We start from the raw sequence: 21,755 nt of genomic DNA on the forward strand, positions 1-21,755 counted from the left end.
AAAAGAGCAATGTACATCACGTCTCTCTGTAACTGCAAGTCTTTTTCCCTTTTTCTCTTCTTGCCTTCACCTTTTGTCATCTTTCTTATTCTTCCACAACCTTTGTGGCTGTGCTTATCTGGACCAGCCTTGCTCCCACTGGATAATGCTCTCTGCCATACACACTTAGAAATAAGGGTGCTCAAAGGGTTCTTCCTGAAGGGCTGAGGCTCTAGCAGAACCATTTGCTTATGAAGAACTCTTTTTTGAAGGAAGGGTTCATTGTAAGACTAATGTTGCTTTCTTTAATTTGAAAGCAGCAGAGGATTTCCATAAGAACTCTTCATCTGAAGAACCTCTCTCGGAAGAGTGGGTCCTTCAAGGATTGTTGAACGCATGGGGGATCCTTATCCTCAAATACTCAAATGTCCATTTATGTTTCAAATAGTATTTTGTTTTGTTTGTTTTTTACATGTGTTTGGTATCCCCTTAATTGATTAATGTTACTGCCAGTGCTTAATTTGTAAAATTAGGAGTAGGGGAACACTTTGGGCCACTGAGAAAGCAGTGTTCCCCCGACTCCCAAAAGTGGGGAACACTTTTTTAAGCGGCACCCGAGCCGCCTCACTGCACAACTCCGAATGGAATGGTTGTGACATCTAGTGTTGTCACGGTACCAAAATTTGGACCCACTGTACGATACCAGTGAAAGTATCACTGTTCTGAGTAGTATCACGATACCACAGCGAAAATGAGGCAGATGTGCCTTTTGTCATTTATAAAAAGATAAATCACTTTTCTATAATACATCAATGATATTTCAGTGGAATAAATTACTTATTGACTTCATTCATACTTCAAAAACAGCATCAATAAGTGATTAACATAGGGGGGGATCAAAATAAAATAAAAAAATAAAATAAAAATCAACCAGCCACCCTCCTCCCCTGACAAGTAAAGAACAGTCCCTCCATAAGTAACGAACAGTCCCTAAAGTGCGGTGAGGTTTGTGGACCGTTACCTGCCACAAAGAGAGAAATGTGAACGGCTCGTTTCTCCTCTTACACATCACATACCTGTGTGCCGCCACATCTCGGTTGTCCAGGTACTACTGGGCAGTCATGACGCCAATGAAAGAGGAAATTAGGCTACTGGACCTGGAGTCGGACTTCTCTGTTGCCGGTAAGCCGTTATCTTGTGCCGCGGAGCTGCCGTATTCCTGTCTGTGACCCCCTTTCAACCCACAACCAGCAGGGTTTGCCTTTCGTTTCTGCTGCTGGTTGAAATCTGTACTAGCACAGCGTGCTAAATGATTTATTTAGCTGGCACAAAACTATTTTTAATCGCAAATGCGAGTAAAATGCTCGCACGTAGAGCTCTGTGGAAAACAAATCACTGCCAACAAGTAAAAAGAAATAAAGAATAACTTTCACTGCTCAAAGATACTCACATGTCTGGAAAACAAACCACTGCAGCAGCATATTGAGTGCCAGGTGGCCAGTGCGCACCGTTATTGACCAGCGCGCGCCATTGGACGGCACGTGGACACTCACCCTCTTGCGATTGGATTTTGAACTTAGCCCACAGTAGTGGTACATGAGGCACTGTAGTACTATGGTACTCCACCCTGCAACACTAGTGACATCAGCCAATACTGTATGTAGTTATTAGATGTGAAAAGTTCTAGACCCATGCAAATTAGTTCCGGTACGCACCAGGGCCTTTTCTGAAAAGATCCTGGTATGCGTTCCAATATGTTCCGGCTCAAATTAAGCACTGGTTACTGCCATTGTTGATATCCTCACCATCATTTCATGCCACACAATACCACATGGTCTGCCAGAATTCTTTTTTATTTATCATCATTTTTTAATGGGTACCCAGTACTCTGCATTTTGTATTTGGTTCTAATCTGGAACTGACTTTTGGTTGTCAACCTACTGAGTCATTGAAATAGTAAAGGCTGCAGTAGTAATTTAACAAAAGCTTCATCCCCTAAAATCATGATTGTGAACCATCAGTGTTGTAGGCTGGGTTGGACCACATCAGCTCTGGCCCAAGGCTGCTGGACATGGTTCCCTTGGCCCCAGGCTTACCTGTTACACTAAAACCAGGAGCAGTGGGAGATAAATCTGTGGGTAACATATTCAGTTCCTATCTTAAGAGCCCACCTGGTTTGGTTCTAGATTAAACTTTTGGCATATAAAAGGGTTCCAGGTAGAAAACTCTGGTTGGGTTCTTGCCAGCATCCTTAGAAGAGTACTAGATCAGGCCTGTCAAACTCATTTTAGTTCATGGGCCTCATTCAGCCGTATTTGATCTCAAGTGGACTGGACCAGTAAACCCACTGAAGAATAACCTGGATATAATAACAACCTTCACATTTTTCATTTTCTTTTAGCGTAAAGAAGTAAATTTTAAAAAAAACATTTCATTTCAGATTATGAGGTATCTAAAAAAAAAAGCCATTTCAGCAATATGAATTTTTTTTCCACATTCAGTCAGTTTACTGCTCGCTGTCATTACATTTTTTCATATATCTCCACTCTTTTGCAGTAATGCTGGCACAACCATTTACATATCTAAAGTTTTGGCTGTACCTTAGCTGTAGGGTTCCACCAAAAGTGTTTTAAAACATAAGTCTGATACAGATTCTTTTGTACTGAAGCTGCTGGTTGACAATATTTTGCACAATGTTCAGTATCTTTAAATATAACCACAATAAGTATGTTTTTTTAGAGAACTGTATTCTGGTCAGGGTGGAAAAGCCTTTGAAGCAGCATTTTATATGAAGTAGGAAACTCATTCAACTTGCTCTTGAGGGGTTATTCTTATTTATATGTATATATTGTGCATAGTGTCGTCTGTGTTGTGTGTTTTTTATGCCACTGTCAAAGACAAATATCCATTTTATATAAAGTTTGATGGACATTAAAGAAGTCGAAGTCTAAGTCTTGAAAGCTGCACCTCTTAGACTTCCCAACTGCTTCAATATTAGGTGTGCAAAGTCATTTGGTGGGCCGAATTGGACCCTCTGACCCTTGGGTCGTATGTTTGACACCCCTGTTCTAGATAGAAATCCCCTTTATGTTGGGTTTTAGGCCAAAGGCTAAAGAACCCTGTATGATTCTGATTAGCACCTTTATTTAAGAGAGTACAGCACTACATCTCAGCTCCGTATGACTGACATTTAAAATACACTTAAAGTAGAAACAAATCGAAAGTCTTCTTTGTGAGCTGCATTTCTGCACTGTTAATGAGAGCTGCAAAAAGCAGAGGCCCTTATTCTGGTTGATTTAGAGCCTGCGTTTCTCCTTTCAACAGCACCACAGTCACAGATAATAAGGAAAACATAAGACAGAGGCTGCTGAAAGTCAATACTGCACATTCCTCTCAACATCCAAGTGGACCCATCTCAGTGCATTTCATTGGCATTTGTGCTCACAATTACACAGAGGTACGAACATTTCAGTAAACAGAGGAGCTTCAACACAGACTGAGGAATGCATTGAATTTAATAGTTCACAAGCAGCTCACTCATACATATCTGTAATGGACAGAGAACGGCGATTGTATCAGGAAATATATACATTTCTACAGTGTTGTACTACAGAAATAGGCACACAGTTAGTCTCAATAGCAATGCTTCTGTAGAACACCGGCAACAGTCAAAGATAGTAGCAAGTAACTGTATGCAGAAGGATCTATTGAATGTTGTAAACATTGATGAAAGACTAGAAAAAAGACCTCCAAATGAATTCAGATCAACTCAAATAGAGTGAAGTACAGTTGCAATGCAATATTACTTGTCTTTATATTTCCATTACATTGTGGTTTCACTGATGCACACAGCAACATAAGGAGAAATGCACATCCACACAGTATAAAAGCTATGCAATCCATTTTCCTGAAAAAGACATCAAAAAGATATTGGCCAATATAAATAAAAGTGTGACCCGAAATCTAAGCGCCGTCTATAAAATTGTAATAAAACAACATGAGCTGAGCAAATACTATTATATGAGTTGTATATAACAGCCATGAAAGCAGTAGGACAGCTTCTTTCACTGGATCGTTTCTGTTTATGGGTTATAAATCACAGAGGCACCACTAACTACTAAGAAAATATTTAGTAACTCTACGCACTGGCAGGTCGAAATGAAGCATGGCTGGTATTTATGTGATTATATGTGATGGACACTGCTCTATTTGTGAAAGCGCTTCATTTGAGATGCCGGGCATGAAGGTAAAAAAAAATAAATAAACATCTGAGAGGAAAAGGAGAAGAAAAATTGAGCACTTGGACATTTATGACTAGTTCTTCACACAAACACAGTCGATACACAGGGGAGGTCGGTTGGCGGGATCCCCAAGGCTGTCGGGGGTAATGATACCTTCATAGTGGCATAGATGAGGTTGTGGACTCTATGCCTGTTTCTGTCACCTGACACTGGAGTCCCGTCATGATTGGTTAATACCTAAAAAGAGCAAAGAGCATGTTTAATCTAATTCAACATGGATTGATTTATATGCTAAATAAGCAGTGTCATGTCTGCAATATTAAACAACATACAAACTCACCATAATCTAATCCACATAAACAACTGTGTCCTTGAGGATTGTTACAACTCAGGAGCCCTACTTCATAAACATGCAAATGCCGTACATATTTATATTGCTATAATATACCATCTTCACTATGCAGATAAGTGCCTAAGGGGACTGCGTTTGAATTGCATCTACTTAAAATTGTCATGCTCATATTGAACTGTCGAATGAAATACCGTACAGTGAATGGAGAGTGAGTACGAATGGAGGACTTGTGATCAGGCGACATTTCCGAAAATGGAAGGAATGAAAGCCCTTTTGAAGGGAACAAGCAAGAGGAGACACAGGGGGTGTTGAAGCGACAGGACTCCAATACAGAGCTGCACAGTTTCTTAGTAATAAAGGTACAAACAATGAGTTGAAAGAAAGGGGGGATGGTTTTACTGATCGGGGTCACATGTAAAATACCGTATCACTGACAACCACTTTTATTCGGTAACAGGAGCGGCTGGGTTGTCTTTCTGCTCAGAGGGAATGGCTAGGTAGTTTGTCCTGCAGGCAGATTGGTAGAAAAACAGAGGAGTGTCTAAGACCTGGTGGTAGGTCCCTTTCTACTCAAACCAATTGCCAGAATAAATGTTAGCATTGTACATCTCTGTAAACCTCAGATATGAAACATATGTAGGTGGTTCATGTGAATTCAAAAATATACTCTCAGGAAAAGCTCATGTTTTGGCTTAAAATACTCAGTTATGGTAACACAATCATGGCTGGTAATGCTGCCAATGTCTTGCTAAAAAAAAACAACCAGTTTTGTTGTTTGTTCAGCACATTCTCACTCCCAACTCTTGAAATACCGACACTTTGTCAGGGGCAATACATATCAAACTTCGACGTGCTAGGTGCCCCTCCAGCTTCAGTTTTGGACTTCCAGGGACAGCGTGTTTACATTCATGATATGCATTATGTCTTAAACTTCCATTTTGACAAGAAATGTACAGCTTCCACTCATTAAATGCTTGCCCAAGGCCTGGATGATACCATTTTCTGAGACAGAGAGCCTGCACGTATATCGATATATAAGGTTTCATATTAAGGCAGGGCAGGTAGACACACCAACATTAACAATCATCTGGCTGGCGCTACACCATCATGGAAGTTTAATAAGCAGTTTCATTGCAGTCTCATCATTATAGGCCACATTAAATCTTTGCATGTTGCTCTTCGTATAGGAGGGCCACATATGGGCAGTATATAGCAGGGTACAAAATGCTCTAAACAGAGCTGTTTTTAGATTAGCTCCACTGACTTTTGGTTTCACACAGGACATGAATAGCTGTCTTCAAGTAGAAAGTCTAATTTGTTTGACACATCCACCTTTCCTCCCACTGGCCCTATGCCAACTTTGTCACTCTTTATACTGCGGCAGTTAATAGGAGCGTCAAAGAATGCCATCGCCCGGTGCGTCTCATACTGCCGCTAAACGGTGTCCTTTTGTGATGGTATCTGATGCCAAAGGACAAAACCAAGCATCTGTATTTGACAAGCTGAGAGTGAAACCAGGCTGATTTGTTGTTCTTGAACAGTGGTTCTAATTCATAGCATTCGTTTGGATGTCTCACTATGGGATACGCCTCCCTGCGTATTCCTCAGAAGCATTTATCTCATTACACCAATCCTGATTGGCCGGTGATTGCGACATTAGCGTCAGGTGGATCCACCTACCATTAAATAGCCTGTGCTACGATGCAGCATTTTTCAAAATACCTCCTCTCGCTTCGCCAAAGCAAGAAGAGCTGTCTGGTGAGACATCTCACTCATGCTACTCTGAGAACTGGGGTTACGAAAGTAACCTAAAGTTTTTAGTGATGTCACACCCAGTGGTCGAATTGAGGGGGGATGCCATCCCCTTTGTTAGAAAATTGACCAAAAAGCATCCCCCTTGTTAATCTAGAATCTGTGTGTGCAGGCACAGACGTAATTTGAGAGAGGGACACAGGGGACATGTCCCCCGCACTTCCCGTATCTGTGCCCTCCATCCCCTGCACTTTTTACAGCCGTTACAACTGTTCAACTTGTTTTTAACATGTGGTAACGTGTTTTTCCGAGCCGTCTTTAAACGCACCATGTGTAGGCAGCGCCAGGCGGCAGACACACGCTGTCATGTTGTTATCAATCGCGCACACAGACGAGAGGTGTGCTGCTGGGCAGTACCTCTGTGTTAACTATGTTCAGCAAAGCAGCCAGCAAGAAGCAAAAAACCTTGCACAGTTTCTTCCAAACAAACCATGTAAGTTGAGTAATGCTGTTGCATGTAGATAATGTTCGCTAAATGATGATTAATTAATAGATGCCAATGTATCAAGTTAAGCTAGTTAACAAGAACACTAATGTTATTGTTACCTATGTTAAATTGCTTGCTAGCTAGTTTCATGCTAGGAAAAACCCCACTCCTCCTTAATAAGAACTTCACAGGAGTGATTATAACTGGCTGAGAGAAAATATCTAGAGCACAAAAGTGACTGTGTATTTATAAATTTTGCTTTGCACATTTATTATCTATATCATTGCAATAGATAGAAGAGGGACAGGGAGAAACCAGGCAGGTATCAGGACAGGGACCTGACAGCATCACCAATTATCAGCCCAAGGCTTCACAGGTAAGGACAAATTATAACTGGCTAAGGAAATGTCTATAGGGTAAGAGTGACTCTAAGATTAATTTTCACAGCTATTTCAGAACTACTCTTATTTATACTCTAAAATGTTTTTTGTCTGTACTGCAATAGCAATACTACTGCATTATTTGTGTTTTTTAAAGGCAGCAGGTATAGGTCATGCCATTTTTCTTTATCTTGATTAATTTTGCACATCTGTGCTGTCATATTTGATGATGTGTGCACACAAAAAAATCAAAGCTACATTGCATCCCCCTTGTTAAAAAATAACAATTCGACCACTGGTCACATCATCATTCTCTTCACCTTCCAGTGACAATATCAGCTCATAAACATTTTAATCTGAGCTATGCCACTTTAGAAATGTTGTTATGATACATATGAAACGTAGGAACGGTCTGTAGGACCGTACAATGCCAATATTTTCTTCTGGTGACTGGGCTGTTCTATATCCCAGCATATTGCTGGTTAAGGTTGACACAGCATTGACTGATTTCCCTTCATTTGGCTCTGTGAGGCTTTTGTGGATTCACATTTGTTCCTTATTCATATTACAACAGCAATATACACCCCCAGAGGAAATTAGTTTTAAAAGATAAAAACCATCACTGTAATGTGAGCAGTGGGGAGCTGTTGTACAGGCTGCGCATCAGGAAGGCATGACACCTTCATGCAGTATTCAAAAGCAAACTTTCACATTGCTAAAAACCACAATACCTTCACTTAATATGCACCCATTTGAACAGAGCTGCACAGTAGCTGTAGACAAAGCAAAATTCATAATACAGAAAAGAGTTTTGTGATTCTATGCGTCTCAAACACAGCCTCATTTTGCATCTCTTTGACAGTTTATCTCTATTGCTGCTGCGCTCCGTCTTTTCCCTCAGTAACATGACTAATATGATCTGAGCCACTAATGCATCACCTCAAAATGTTCTGGCTGAGGTGCACATCCATTAAGCCCAGGCAGCTAAGAAGCCGACCACAAAACAGCTTCTTTGAGTGGGTGTAGCTTCCTGCTGAGGGATGTGATGTCATACAGGTCAATAATGGCTGTGAGGCAGGCACAACCCATTAACTCTTTCAGCTGCAGGAGCTGATAAAATTTAGGGAGTTAAGCACATTCGATCACTTGATGCTTAAATAAGTGTGCATTCCTGATTTGTTCATGGATCAATAAACTGTACTTAAATGCTGAAGGCTGATTTCTACTTTAAAACACATTAACACTCCAAGTGCTTAATGTGCCACTAAGTGTTGCATCTAACTACACACTACTCACCATGGCCTTTATTTACTGCTTTTTAAAAGGATCTATTTGACTTTCTGAGGCTTTTTTTTTAGTTTTTCAAACTGATCAGAAATGCAAAAAGTTTTATTTTATGTTGCTTGCTGAGTTCCTAAAATGTTTTATCCACAAAACCTGAGTTATTTAACATATTATTGGGAAAATATACCATGCAATCCATTAATCTATTTAGCTGATACGGGCGTTGTGAGGGCTGCAACTACTGATTATCATTATTATTGATTGATTGAGTTACAGATTATCTTCTTGATTAACTATTTCGTCCATAAAATGCTTTTTACACAACACATTCTCACTGTGAACTCATCGCATATCAACATTTGGTCATGTATCTTCCACATCTAGATACAACGTGCAAGGTACCCTGAGTGCGTTGGTTGTTGACGTTCTGGGACGTTGTGTCAAGTTCTGCCTGTTACATGTACTGTCTTCTTTCAAAATACACTTCCGTTTTCACAGGAAATTCACCATTTACATACAGTTTCTTTCAAAATAAAAGCACTTCGTCAGTACAACAACACAAATTGATGTTTTTTTTCCACCAACAACTAACACACATGGTTATACGATACGATACGATACGATATGATACCATACGATACGATATGATACAGTGCGATACAATACGATATACTTTATTGTCCCACTAAGGGAAATTTGTCTTGGACTCAGCAACTGTGCCATAAATGCTTTGACAGCCACAATGACAACAAACAATTCATCAACAGCCATACCATCCTAGGTTGGGTTTAGGCAACAAATACACACGTGGTTAGGTTTAGGAATAAGAACAGGGTTTGGCTTTACAATCTTACGGTACTTGTAATCCTACGAACACCGCTCTTCCGGGTGACAGTCAGTGAAAGTTAAGGCTGTGAAAGCTGCCTTGACTTTCGTTCTTGTCCTGCAGCGTTTCCCCCTAATGCTGCCGAGCACCATTAAACTATAATGCCAACTGGCTGTGCATCATACCGACATTAAAGGACGGCCTTTTTCGCCATGGTCTGAAGCAGCAAGTCACTGCCCAAGCACCAGATTTCGACAATTTCTGAGTGAGACCAGGTTGGTTTACAATATCCTGGAGCCCAAGATGGCATCTTCAAATCACTCATTTTGGCTCTTCAGCAATCAAAACTGTAACAATATTCAATTTAGCGTATCTGACAAAGAAAAGCAGCACATCTTATCATTTGAGCAGCTGAACACAAAGTTCACTCAGCGGTTTTGAGGCCATAGTTTGTGATACAGTTGCATTGGTTTGTATTTAAATTGTATATTTTATTTTTGTAATTTTGTTTGATTTTACAGGTCTGCAACTCTCATTTTCTGCCTTTATTTTCTCTATTTTTAGTGATAAGAGTGTTAATTTTATAATTACAATTAGTTGCCGCAAGCTAGTGTAACCTAGAGTGGCCAGGTTTACAATTCAAGCTACATGGACAATGAAGTTTTGAATAATAAATGCATATATGGTGCTTTTCTTTCAGGACACTCCTATTATTCCCAGGAATTAATACCAAAAAACACAGTTCTTCCACACATTGAAGGAAATGGATACTGTATTATAGAACTGTAAACTGTAAAATAAAGTGTTTACAAGGTTTTTTGCTTTGTTGTAGTGTGTGCACCCCCTGTATATTTACTCTTCTGGGCCTTATGCGTCACCGCAGGAGTCAGATTTGGAATCAGGCTTAATTGTCTGCAAAAACCACAATATCTGGATCAGCACATGTGCTCTGCGTCATCTCTGATTGTTGTGTTTGCCCGTTCAAAAGCTGTCAACCTGGATCGACTGGCCTCGTCAACCCCATGACAATCCGGAGGGAGCTGACTGTACAGGCACATTTGGGTCTTTTTTTCAGAGCTGAAAAGGTGACGCAGAAAGTGGATTTCTGTTGGAGCTGCAAATCCAACACTGATTTAAAAAGGTTGTTTAGAAAAAAAAGAACAGTCAGCAGTGCTTGGAATTATTCAGGCCTGTCAGGTAGTCTAAGTGAAAAGACAAATTACTGTTGCAGGAGGGTAACAAACTGATGCAGCGGAGACACAATTAACTTTCTGTCTGTTTGTCTGTCTGACTCTTCCCCTTCCTGTCTGTCCTACACTCTCTGCCTCTTGATTGCCTCCTAAATCTCTCATTCCGACGTGTCCCTAAATCACTATTTTGTACCAACCAGACACCCAGGCATACGCAGGTAACACTTTTTTGGCACACACTGTCTTGGTGATGCATAATATAAACACTGTCTTGCTATGGAGTGAGTCATAGAAAAGAGAAAGTACAGATACGTATGTGGACATTTTGACAGCACGTTTGTTCACAGGACACACAGTGTTTTAATTAGCTGCTCCCCATCGTACCCAACATACACTAATTTGTGTTTACATCCGTACATTTGTGTCTGTGTGAGACTCACGCTGTGTCCTGTGCCTGCTCATCAGACTTGGAGATCTTCCTGTAGCAGTAGACCATTTCTACCAGCAGCCAGAAGGTCAAGAACACCAACAGCACATACATCATGATCTCAGAGTAAAGCGCTGTGGGGTCATCGGCGGCTGTGGAGCACAAACAATAACAAGGAAAATGTATTATTCAGTATGCATCTTTCCTTTGGGTGTCTGTGTCTGTTGAGAATTTATTCACCGGTTTAAGGAAGTATACTAAGCTGGTTCGTGTATGTGCAAGCACTGCTGACCCCCAGTCAAACTGTCAGTCAGGATAATATTTCTATGGTTCAACAGTTCATTTACATTCCACTGAAGGACAAGTCCAACTCAATCAGTGCTCAACTTAATACTGTGCATCTGGACTTTTAAGGGACAGGTCACCCCAAAATCAAAAATGCATGTTTTTCATCTCATCTGTAAAGCTGTTTATCAATTTAGATTGTTTTGGGGTGAGTTTCTGAGTGTTGGAGATGTCTGCTTTCTCTTTAATATAATAGAACTAGATGGCACCCAGCTTGTGGTGCACAAAGCGCCAAAAATACATTTGAAACACTCAACAGCAATGTCTCTTTCCAGAAATCATGACCCAATTACTTAAAATACTCACTGGACCTTGTTGTGAGCAGTTTCATGTGCCATGAGCCTCTCGTCGATGAGTAGATGCACAGTTCCTTCTGCATGATAATGCGGTTGGAGGGTGTAGTTCGGTATACAGAAAATAGTTCCTACATGAAACTTTTTGATTTTGGTCTTTTGGTGCTTTGAGGACTGGAGAGAAGGCAGACATCTCTGCAACCGATATCTCTACACTCAGCAACTCACACCAAAACAATCTGGACTGATAAATAGCACTACAGGTGAGAGGAAAAACATTTGTTTTTACTTTTGGGGTGAACTGTCCCTTTAAGCAAAGCAAGGTTATGTTTCCTGGTATGCATCCTGTTCGAAGACACACTTTATAAATGATTACTAACTGTAATGCATACAGAACATTATGACCCTACCTGGAGTACAATGATTATAGCGCCTGGGAAGTCAAAGGTGCCCTGTGGAGTTTTCTTGTGAGAAAAAAAAAAGTTTAAATTCAGCGTTTTTCATATCAGAAGGCGTGGTGTGGATCCTTTAGGTCTAGCTAATATGTTCACTTCCCTCCTTAAAAAAATATTTGCAGAAATCATTTTGCTGCTTTGCTGTAGTTGTTGGTGCGACCAACAACTGTTGGTCAGTAGAATAGCGTTAAACCAACTGCAGAGTGCATGTGCGTGCATGTGTGCATCCACGAGACAAAAAAAACAGGGACCCACTTGTGAAACAATTGCTCCAATGTGCTGCTAGTGGTCGGAAACTCCACAGGCTACCTTTAAATATGACATAAGATGGATATGCAAAGTCACAGTGGTTCTCAGGGCATTAAACTCCATCATATCATATTTTGGTTCTACGTATACAAATGTAAGACTGTATGTACATTTTATTGAAGGGGATATGTTCACATCATTTCAAGTCTGTCTTAGAACAATACTTAAATGCCCATATGAAAAGTGAAACAGTGCTTTCAGTGTCAAAACAAAAGCCACAGTCCTTCTTTATCTGAAATAATATGAAGCTTCAGCAGTTTGAGTCCATCAGCTCAAACTGCCAAAGTTACACTCTTTTTAGTAGAGAATTCGGTAACACTTTAAGGTATTGACATAAGAGTGACATGACACTGTCATAACTATGACATCAAACGGTCATGAACCTGTCAGGAACATTATGTACATGTCATAAATGTTTATAACTGCTATCATTAAGTGTCATTTGGTTTCTGTAATGACAAGTTGACATTGTTTGGGTTGTCTTGACTATGACAACTTGACATTAATCAAAGTGACATTACCAGAAGTTGTCTTTGTCATGACAAGTTGACATTAAGTTTGTTAGGGATGTCCTTATTATGACAAGTTGACATTAACCAGGATGACATTACCAGAAGATGTCTTTGTCATAACATTAATAATCACTATGTCACCTTGTCATAAACACAAAAAGAGATGCATTTTTTTGTTAATGTCAAGTTGTTATGACAAAGACATCTTCTGGTAAGGTCATCCTGGTTAATGTCAAGTTGTCATTATAAGGACATCCCAAACAAACTTAATGTCAACTTGTCATGACAAAGACAACTTCTGGTAATGTCAAGTTGTCATAATCAAGACAACCCAAATAATGTCAACTTGTCATTAAAAAAAACAAATGACATTTAATTACAGCAGTCATAAACGTTCATGACATGTACATAATGTTTATGACAAGTTCATGACAGTGTCATGTCATAGTTACGACAGTGTCATGTCACCCTTATGTAGATACCTTCAAGAAAAGTGTTACCGAGAATTCCCTCAGGCTGAAGCTTGCTATTAACTTTACTTTGTTCTATATTTTGCAGACAGAGGAATGTGGAATTTCTCCATCACTTACACCAAAAACACATTAGAAATGGATCTTCTAATGGCCGGTATGAACAGGAGGAATCATTGCAGAGAGCAAAAACTGTTTCACTGTGCATATGTGCACCTGACTTGAGAAAAATGTGAACCTATCCTTTAATATGTTTCATAATGAGCCACTGTGAACCACTGTTCCGGTCAGTGTGTACCAAATTCCAGATAGCCTGCTGACCAGACCGTTGACAGCTTTCACTGATTTGCCTCTGCTGTCTCTGCAAATACAGGCTATTAGTGTAATATAATCCTTTAGATGGGAAAGCACAGATACATTTGCTGTGAGCTAATCCATTCTATACTGTGGACATCATTACTGTAACATGATTCCCCAGCTGTAATGCAGAGTACACTGGCTGACGGCTTTGTGAAATTTGGTTGCACAGTTGTTTGAGATGTGAAGGAGAGGCTGTTGAATATGTGTAAAAGATCAGACTGTAGTATATTTTGGAAAGTTGCACTTCGGAGGATAATCGCATCCAATTTGGTCTCTTCTTTTTTCCAGGTACAGATCAAACACTGGGTTACAACTAGCCTGGCTTATCTTTAAATGCCTCTGATAGTGAACTATATACCACATGCAAGCAGCTTTAAATAATGCAGAGTTAAAGAAATGGGGAGAGTTAAGTAGTCCCAAATATACATGTTGTATTGTATATTCGATCAAGGTGGGAAATGACACATTCAGCAAGCCAAGCATTCGGGAAGCAGAATACATTACCCCTTATTATAGATAGCAAAGTAGTTGGTTTGAATTAACCCCTTCATGACAACAGAAGAAAGCTTTGATGAACAATAAAAGGCAGACAAAACAAGACATACAATTATTCCTCTTCAGTACAGTGGCAACAAAAGGGAGAGAAGGAAAGTGGTGTTGTTAGTGGCAGAGTGCCCTCACACTGATGCATCACTTAGTGAAAACAACAGGCTGGAAATATATAATAAAATGCAAAAACCCACTTAAAGCAGTCAGATAAACACTTTATGCAACATCGAAGGAGGGGCATGTACAGCACAAAGAGAACACCCAGTACGCAGAAGTCAACACGGCACAGACTTGTGTTTCTACCAGGAGGGATTGGGAATTAACACGCCTGAGCTGAACCTCTCCAGCATACACTGCGTGCAGCTGCATTATCATTATATTTAATATTATATCTGGGCCATTCAGTTTTAAAATGTGCAGTGAAATTATCAGTTGTGTTGTCCTGCATCTGCAAAGCAATTTCTTTGATTAAACATATCTCAGTTCTGATAATATTGGTGATATCGTAAAGCCTGAAGGAAAATATATTCTATACAGATTAATTAGATATTTTGAGCACTAGTGTTGGCTTCATGATAACTTATGTTTATATTAAGGCCAAATATGACTTATACATTTATTTTAGGGCTGTAAAAGTATTTATTTTTTATTTTTTTATTCTAAAATCTTGAATTAGACAAATTTGTGATTTGATAAATAAATTGATTGAGGGAAAAAAAAGCTTTCAAAAACACAGCTTAGGTATCAGATTTGAGCTGAAGATCTGTTGGGACTGATGTCTATTTTTGGTAACATCACAGTGGCCACTGACTGCAAAGCACTTAACGGCAAACACAAGTCTGTGGTCTGAATGACCTCATGCGTAGCTCTGAAATTACCCTGCTAAACTGATTCGACTCAACACAGAACCATAACTGGACTTAACACTGATATGACACCCGAGAAATTTTGCTTAACCTGAGCACTGAACATGGTGGAATAACATAGGAAGAAGTGGAAAACTATTAGCCGCACCTTGTTGTTTCACCTTCAACTCGATTTTCTTGAGGGCTGTGATCGAGGGAGTGAAGAAGTCAAACTTAAACTCGCGATATATTTGGCACTCATAGGTGCCGCTGTCGTTAAAGGTGACATTGGTGATTTGAATGGAGATATCTTGCAAGTCCTGGCTCCCATTCCAGGTCAGACGGTTCTTAAATGGTCCATCAGAGTCAGATGGAGTGTCAACATCATACTTGTATATCTAGGAAAGAGGAGAGGCACGCAGGCATGTTTAATATTTATATATATATATATGACACATATCATATAGACTACTTTAGCAGTGACCTACATGAATTTTCTCAGGCAGGTTGTCTTGATCTTTGTCATTATCTTTATCTGGCGTGAAGAACCAATCCACACGAGTCTTTGCTTCAATTTCCTCCCTCTTCATACAGGAGATGCAAGTCAACTTCATGGGTTTCCCCAGGACTGCGTCAGTCTCCGACGGGACTTCGACACATACTGGCCAGCTCAGGCGGACTGGAGGAGCATGGAAAAGTTCAGAACACTCAGTAAAAATGTCCAAGTTTAAAGTCCTCCTTCACTCGAAAATATGTTTTGCCTGTTGTTAGCTTCTCTTGGATGTTTGACCTTCACTGTGAGAGTGATGTATGTGCACAGTTTGAAACTAGATGTCAGGAATCCCAACTCTTAGTTTGTTTTCATCAGGTTTTGTTCTCACGTCTCATCACTAACTCTCCTGTCATTTCAGATCACGCCTCCCTCTCAGCCTGTTCAATCTGCTCATTACCTGCACCTGGTTTTCCCCGCCCATCTCCACACCTGTGGCTCATTCTCCCATTAGTCCTTCAGTATATATATCAGTCCATTTTCCCCTGCCCTTTGCCAGATTGTCTTGTGTTTCTGCCAAGCTATCCAGCATGCTTTCCCTTTTTTGCCTGATGACCTGTTTTTGACCCTGCCTGCCTGTTTTTTTGGACTGGACTGATTTCCTGGTTTTGACTCTGCCTGAACTGATCTAGTAAAGCTGACTTTCCCTGCAACTCTATTGCCTCTTTGTCATGCATTTGGGAATCTTACACTAGAGGCTATTTTTACATTCAACTGCTGAAGGGAGAAAGTGTATCTGTGCTCATGCAAATCTAAGTTTAAGTAAAAGATAATCACAACTAGTTAGGAAGCCAGTCCTGGTCCAGTATGCAACTAATATGCAGGTATCACCTGAAAACTTAAAACCTCCAGTACACAAACACAAAGAATGGACTTTTCATTAAAGTAGGAGACATCTTGTTTAACTTTTGAAATACAACAGTATTATGGATTTTGTCTTTTTCAGTAAGGGGGAAGTAATGCATGTAATTTTATCGAGTAATTTTATCTAATTTTTTGTAGCTAAACTATAAGGGATGCTAATTATTATTATTATTATTATTATTAAAAGCAAAGTATTTCTAAATGTCTTAAAATGTTTTTGGTAGGACATTTTTTAATGGTAATGTATGTAGCCTTCAACCTGGATGACTAATGGGAACAACAGTTTTTGAACTGGTCCTGTATTGAGCAAAAGGGTCGCAGGCAGCAGCAGTGAAACAAGCTGCAATGTAACTATTCAAGGCATTTGTGCACTGTTGATGAACGTCCACTTAAAGTGCAAATTTTTGCCACTGACAGGCTGAGATTATCAGTGTCTGTTTAACTTGAAACAGCTCCCAAAACGCCACCACCAAACCCACCAGACTCCATTAAATAATCAATAATTTTGGGATATCTAACCGGGTGAATCATGGTTGTATTTCAACCAAACCAGGGCTGGTGATTCTTGGAACAGTGGAGCTACAAACCAAGACAGCTGTTGTAAGTTTTATTTTGTTTTTGTCAGCTTTGAATAAAGTCGTTTTACAATTATACAGTGTTTATTCAAAATGGAGTCTGGTGGGTTTGGCGATAGCAACTTCCGGGCTGTTAGTGGTTAAACAAAAAGGATCTTACTGTTTAACAAAAAGGTCTATCTCTGGAATGTCCTTTACATAATATTGTCAGACACTTGCAAAAACAATGTGAGCCTGTCTGTGACAAATATAAGTGATTTTAGTGGATGTGCACAAATGCCCCAAGTGGTTACACTGAAGCCTGTTTCACCGCTACTGGCTGCAGCCTACTAGCTCAATACTGGGCCCATTTTGGAAATTCTTGTCTCTATTAGTCATTAGAAACAAAAACATGGAAAATAAGGTCCATGCTGAAGAATACCAAAGTTACCCTTTAAGTGTTAAGTTCAGTTAGTGTATAAACTATACACAGCAGTAGTTTTTCAGAGAGCTTTTCAATATCTGCTGAACCAAACAGGTTGCCTCAGAGTTCGCCCAGTGTAAATACAAGAGCTTTTCAAAATAAAAGTCCAAGATATAGCTACAAGTCATCATGTACAAAGTCTAAAGGGGGGATTTCACATTGATATTTTTAAGGCTTTATTCAATGACTGTGAGAACACAACTACACCACAGTGACAGGTGCAGATTTTAACTACAGCAATAAACATATAGCCCAGTCTTTCTAATTGAGGTCATCAGCTCTCTGTGCTTACACTCAATCCAACGCTGAGCCAGACGCAAAACTCAATAAGCGTTAAAAAGCCACGAATTCAATTATACACCTCCGTGAGCACTGGAGAGACTTGAGTCACAATACTGATAGCAAATCTAAGATCATCTGGGCCAGTAAGCACTAATGATGGCCTCTGCCCATTAGTATTAGCTTCTAGAAGGAGGAATAAAGGGAGGGAGGGTTGAATGCAGGAACTGTGGGTAGTGTAGGAGGAGGACAGCAGAATATTGTGAGCAAGCAGGAAGAAGAGAAAGAATTGATTGATGAGTAAATGCATTACAGGAGATGGGATGATTAGAGGAAGGCAGGAAGTGGGTGAAAACATGGAGGGGAAGAGCTGGGCGTTATGAACACAGAGATTTCTTGCGGGATGAAGTGGGGCAGTGTTCTCAGTGAGCTTGCCACATGGATGTCTTTGTGTGACTGTTGCCGTGTTGGCTCCAGTGCTCTTATATAACCCAAAGCCCCCCTGGGCAGACAGTGACAACATCGATTCCATCTCATCTTTTTTTTTTTACTGAGGGCTCATACAAACACATAAAAGGAGGGCAGAGGAACAGTGAGACAACAGAGAGAGAGAGAGGAAACTAGAGAAAGGACAAGAAAGGGGGGAAAGCTTAACCTAGCTGTCCTCTGTTGAATGGATCGATTTATTTCACTTAATACTGACAGCACTGGGCGGCGTTAAACTGTGCACATGTCACTCGGACTGCTCTGGAAGTGGGTTTTGAGTTCACAGACAGTTGGAGGGTTCACAAACCATTAGTAAGGCCTGTGATTACTCATCTGCGCATCTATGCAACTGAGAATCTGATGGAATAAGACACAGTCAAACAAGATTTTTGTACAGATAAGAAGCAAACATGAATTGTTAAAACAGGAGGGACATTCTTGTTTTGAGTCAGTTTGGTTATTTTATTTCGTCTTTTTTGTTTCGTGAAAATGCAACAATTATATATGGACTTCTTTTGCATATCACATGAGTGTAAAATGTTGTGTTTCATGTTGTCAGACATCAAAAATATTGTGGATAAAAACAAGATATTTGAACATGTTGCACAGATATACTTACTCTAACCTTAGTTTCTGTACACATTATATTTTTGGATTATTTAAATTACTTAAGTTAACCATACTAACTCATGCTGTTACAGGACACACTGACATTTATTCCATCTTTAAAAGCCAGTCAATCATGTCATATGTTGGTGTGGGGATAGGTACATAGGTACATTTGTGCATGTATGTATGTATGTATGTACTGGAGGGCAAACAGGGTATACTTTTCTAGCCATTTACAGTACACCCACCTATAAGCCAAACATCTACTGGAATATATGTGCGAGTAAATCCACTTCCTCCTTGGTAACCTACTACCAAGCTGTACACAACCCTCATCAACTACCATATATATGTGCAGGTCTATATGTGTTTATACTGTATATATGAGTATGTGCGTACTGCTGTTCCTATAGGGCCAACAAAATGTAGCACAACTTAGTTTTACCTTGTCTGTGATCATGTTTTATGCTTGTTAGAAATTAGCATTAGCTGCATTAGATAACTGTTGTGTAATTTTCTATGCATTTGTCCTTATCAAGTAAACATTAAATACAATTAAATGCAATATTAGTAGGAATAATTCCACATTGTTATTTTGGACTTGCATTATTAAATTGCAATATTGCAGTAATTGCAGAGTAATTATACCATCAGCAGTAGCAGCACTTGAACTACTATTATGCTTAAAATTGTAATGTGCAAAATTTTATTGCATGTCCATAGCCTCAGGGTAATTATAGTTCCTACCTGTTGTTGTTTGCAGGGGCAGGTGTGAGTGTAACAATCTCTGAGTAACAGGTGCAACAAGTTGGATGCACACTGTCTTGCTCTACTGAATAAGAGTGTTTGTAGCCCACAGGCCAGAAGGACTGGAGAGCTTGTAAAGTACTTAGAGTGATACTTACCAACAAAAACCAAAAGTGCCAAAGTTTGCAGATGAACTCTGGTGTGAGTTACCATATTAGGCTCTGTCTGGAGCTGCGGATGGACAGTGTCCCTTCTTGACGCTGCTTCCTGGAGAATCCCTTAAGGAGGCCAGGAGTGAGACAGCAGGAGTTGTTGAAATGACTTCAGGACCACAGACAGCGCCTCGCCTCGGCAGATGAGCGCGCAGGTAACTTCCCTCCTCACGACTGGAAATCCAAAACCAGACTGTCAGCTCAGCCCCAGAGGCAGCGTGTCAAAACACAAAAGGTGTAAAAGAGTTGTGGAAACGATGCGCTGCAATCTCTACGTCTGAATCTGAGTCTTCCAACAACCCCCTGACTCGCTGTTCATCATCTATCTAGAGAAGCACTAACTTCATTATTCACTCCACTCGGTGCAGTAAACAAGTCCGTGATGCGAGACAGCTACTGTAGCGATACACCACTCCTCCTGCTGCTGTCATTCAGTCCAAATCCATCCAGAGAGACAATAAAAAAAGAAAAGCAGCGAAGAAGAGGAACCTGTGGATTCTCAAAAGCCGATTTAGTCACTTGCAGTTGCGGGATCTGCTCTCACACACAAACAGCCACAGCAGTGATAACAGTTCTCTTATTTCACCCTTCAAAGAACAACTGTTTCAAGTCTATTTCCTCCATTAAGGATGACTGATGACATTTCCCAGCCGCGGCTCGCTGCCTTTGTTTTTCAGCAGTCACTTAACGCTGGCAGAGCGGAGGCTTCGATACGCATGCGTGAGTCACTCCCTCCTACACTACAATGTGCATGGCCATATTATTGTCACTTGAGTCGGCCTAACCGACTCATCACGCCAGCCTGTTTGCTTTTGCTTTTGACTGCAGGAGCTAAACAAACAAACCATAATATGTCCTTTCATCACGTGAGCATAGGCTATAGAAACCAAATGTAAATCAGCTGTATTAAAGCCTAGGAGCAACAACAAGGGAAAAAATGGCTTTGCATGTGTTATATAATCATGTTTAGCAGCTGCTAGAGGAGCTCTTTTCATTTGTTACACATCAGTAGGTGCATTCCTTCTACTTCCCAAGTCTTTGTAATGTCGCCGTAGTCTGAGCAGTGGTGCCCGGAGAAATCTTTCACCATGGTGGCCAGATGGGGCCACGGAAAATCTTAGGATGGGACACCAAAACCACAATTCATAACCTGATTTCAAGACTTTAATGATGCTGCTGTAGCTGAAATCTAAGTCAGTATGGACTGTCCCACATACTCTGCACAGGATGCAAGCATATAGAAGCATGAAATAGTGTCATACATGTCAGGATTTCTACCCTGGCTTCATGATAAGCACATCCACAGGCTGATCTATATCTTTGTCCACTGCAGCAATGAAGCTGATAAAGTACCGTGCAGGACACACAGCCCTACAAATCAAACAATCTTCTATCCTCTAGAGTTTAGCTTCAAAAGGGCCTGAGTTTCTGTCATATTCTGTCTATATTTGGGCACAAACTTGTCCATGCTGCACAACTGCACACCGGCAACATCTGCCTTCCCTTTCTCTCTAATCATTTAAGGGATGAACAATAACGCAGAATATGAAGGAGAGAGAAGAAATGATTCACAGGCTCAGGTAGGAAAGGACTGAAACCTTACTCCTGCCCATCACGCCAACACAGCCTGCCCCAGAAGAGGAGTGAAGTGACTGCTGAACGGTGTAATTATATCACATCTGTGTCTCTCGCTGAAAGCTGCAGTGATGTGGCTCTCTGGTAAAGGCTGAGAGTTGTGATGAGGATGCAATAAAATGGCCACTAGACTGAATCCAAAGAGAACAGCCTGCTCTTTTTCGTGTCTTTCTCTATTCCTGGCAGCACATCCAGTGTGATTATCAGTATTGATTGCCCCACAATTTCATGTGGAAAATCTATCTGATCTATTACCCACTTTAATATGTATTGTATTCC

The 21,755-nt window shown here is 40.3% G+C and overlaps 1 protein-coding gene across 2 annotated transcripts; it reads right to left on the reverse strand.

The window, feature by feature from the left end:
• Positions 1–3,476: 3,476 nt before the first annotated feature.
• On the reverse strand, positions 3,477–20,548 carry scn3b (sodium channel, voltage-gated, type III, beta). 2 transcript variants are annotated; one of them, XM_033631429.2, is made up of 6 exons: positions 19,788–20,548; positions 15,545–15,735; positions 15,226–15,454; positions 10,932–11,070; positions 4,996–5,079; positions 3,477–4,457 (listed from the first exon to the last, which is right to left on the reverse strand). In XM_033631429.2, the coding sequence occupies exons 1-5, from the start codon at positions 19,840–19,842 to the stop codon at positions 5,016–5,018; spliced, it is 678 nt and encodes a 225-aa protein (XP_033487320.1). In that variant the 5' UTR covers positions 19,843–20,548; the 3' UTR covers positions 3,477–4,457; positions 4,996–5,015. The 2 variants fall into 2 exon arrangements, with proteins under 2 accessions (XP_033487320.1, XP_033487321.1); XM_033631430.2 differs by lacking the exon at positions 4,996–5,079.
• Between the last annotated feature and the right edge of the window lie 1,207 nt (positions 20,549–21,755).

This window comes from Epinephelus lanceolatus, chromosome 4 (assembly GCF_041903045.1).
Source record: "Epinephelus lanceolatus isolate andai-2023 chromosome 4, ASM4190304v1, whole genome shotgun sequence".
Classification (NCBI taxonomy): Eukaryota; Metazoa; Chordata; class Actinopteri; order Perciformes; family Serranidae; genus Epinephelus; species Epinephelus lanceolatus.

Coding starts and splice junctions, on each gene's coding strand:
- scn3b (XM_033631429.2), bottom strand. CDS start 19,842: ATGGTAACTCACACCAGAGTTCATCTGCAAACTTTGGCACTTTTGGTT. Junction 15,736..19,787: donor GGCACTTTTGGTTTTTGTTG/GTAAGTATCACT, acceptor ATGCTCCTCCAG/TCCGCCTGAGCTGGCCAGTA. Junction 11,071..15,225: donor GTTGAAGGTGAAACAACAAG/GTGCGGCTAATA, acceptor TGTGCTCCACAG/CCGCCGATGACCCCACAGCG.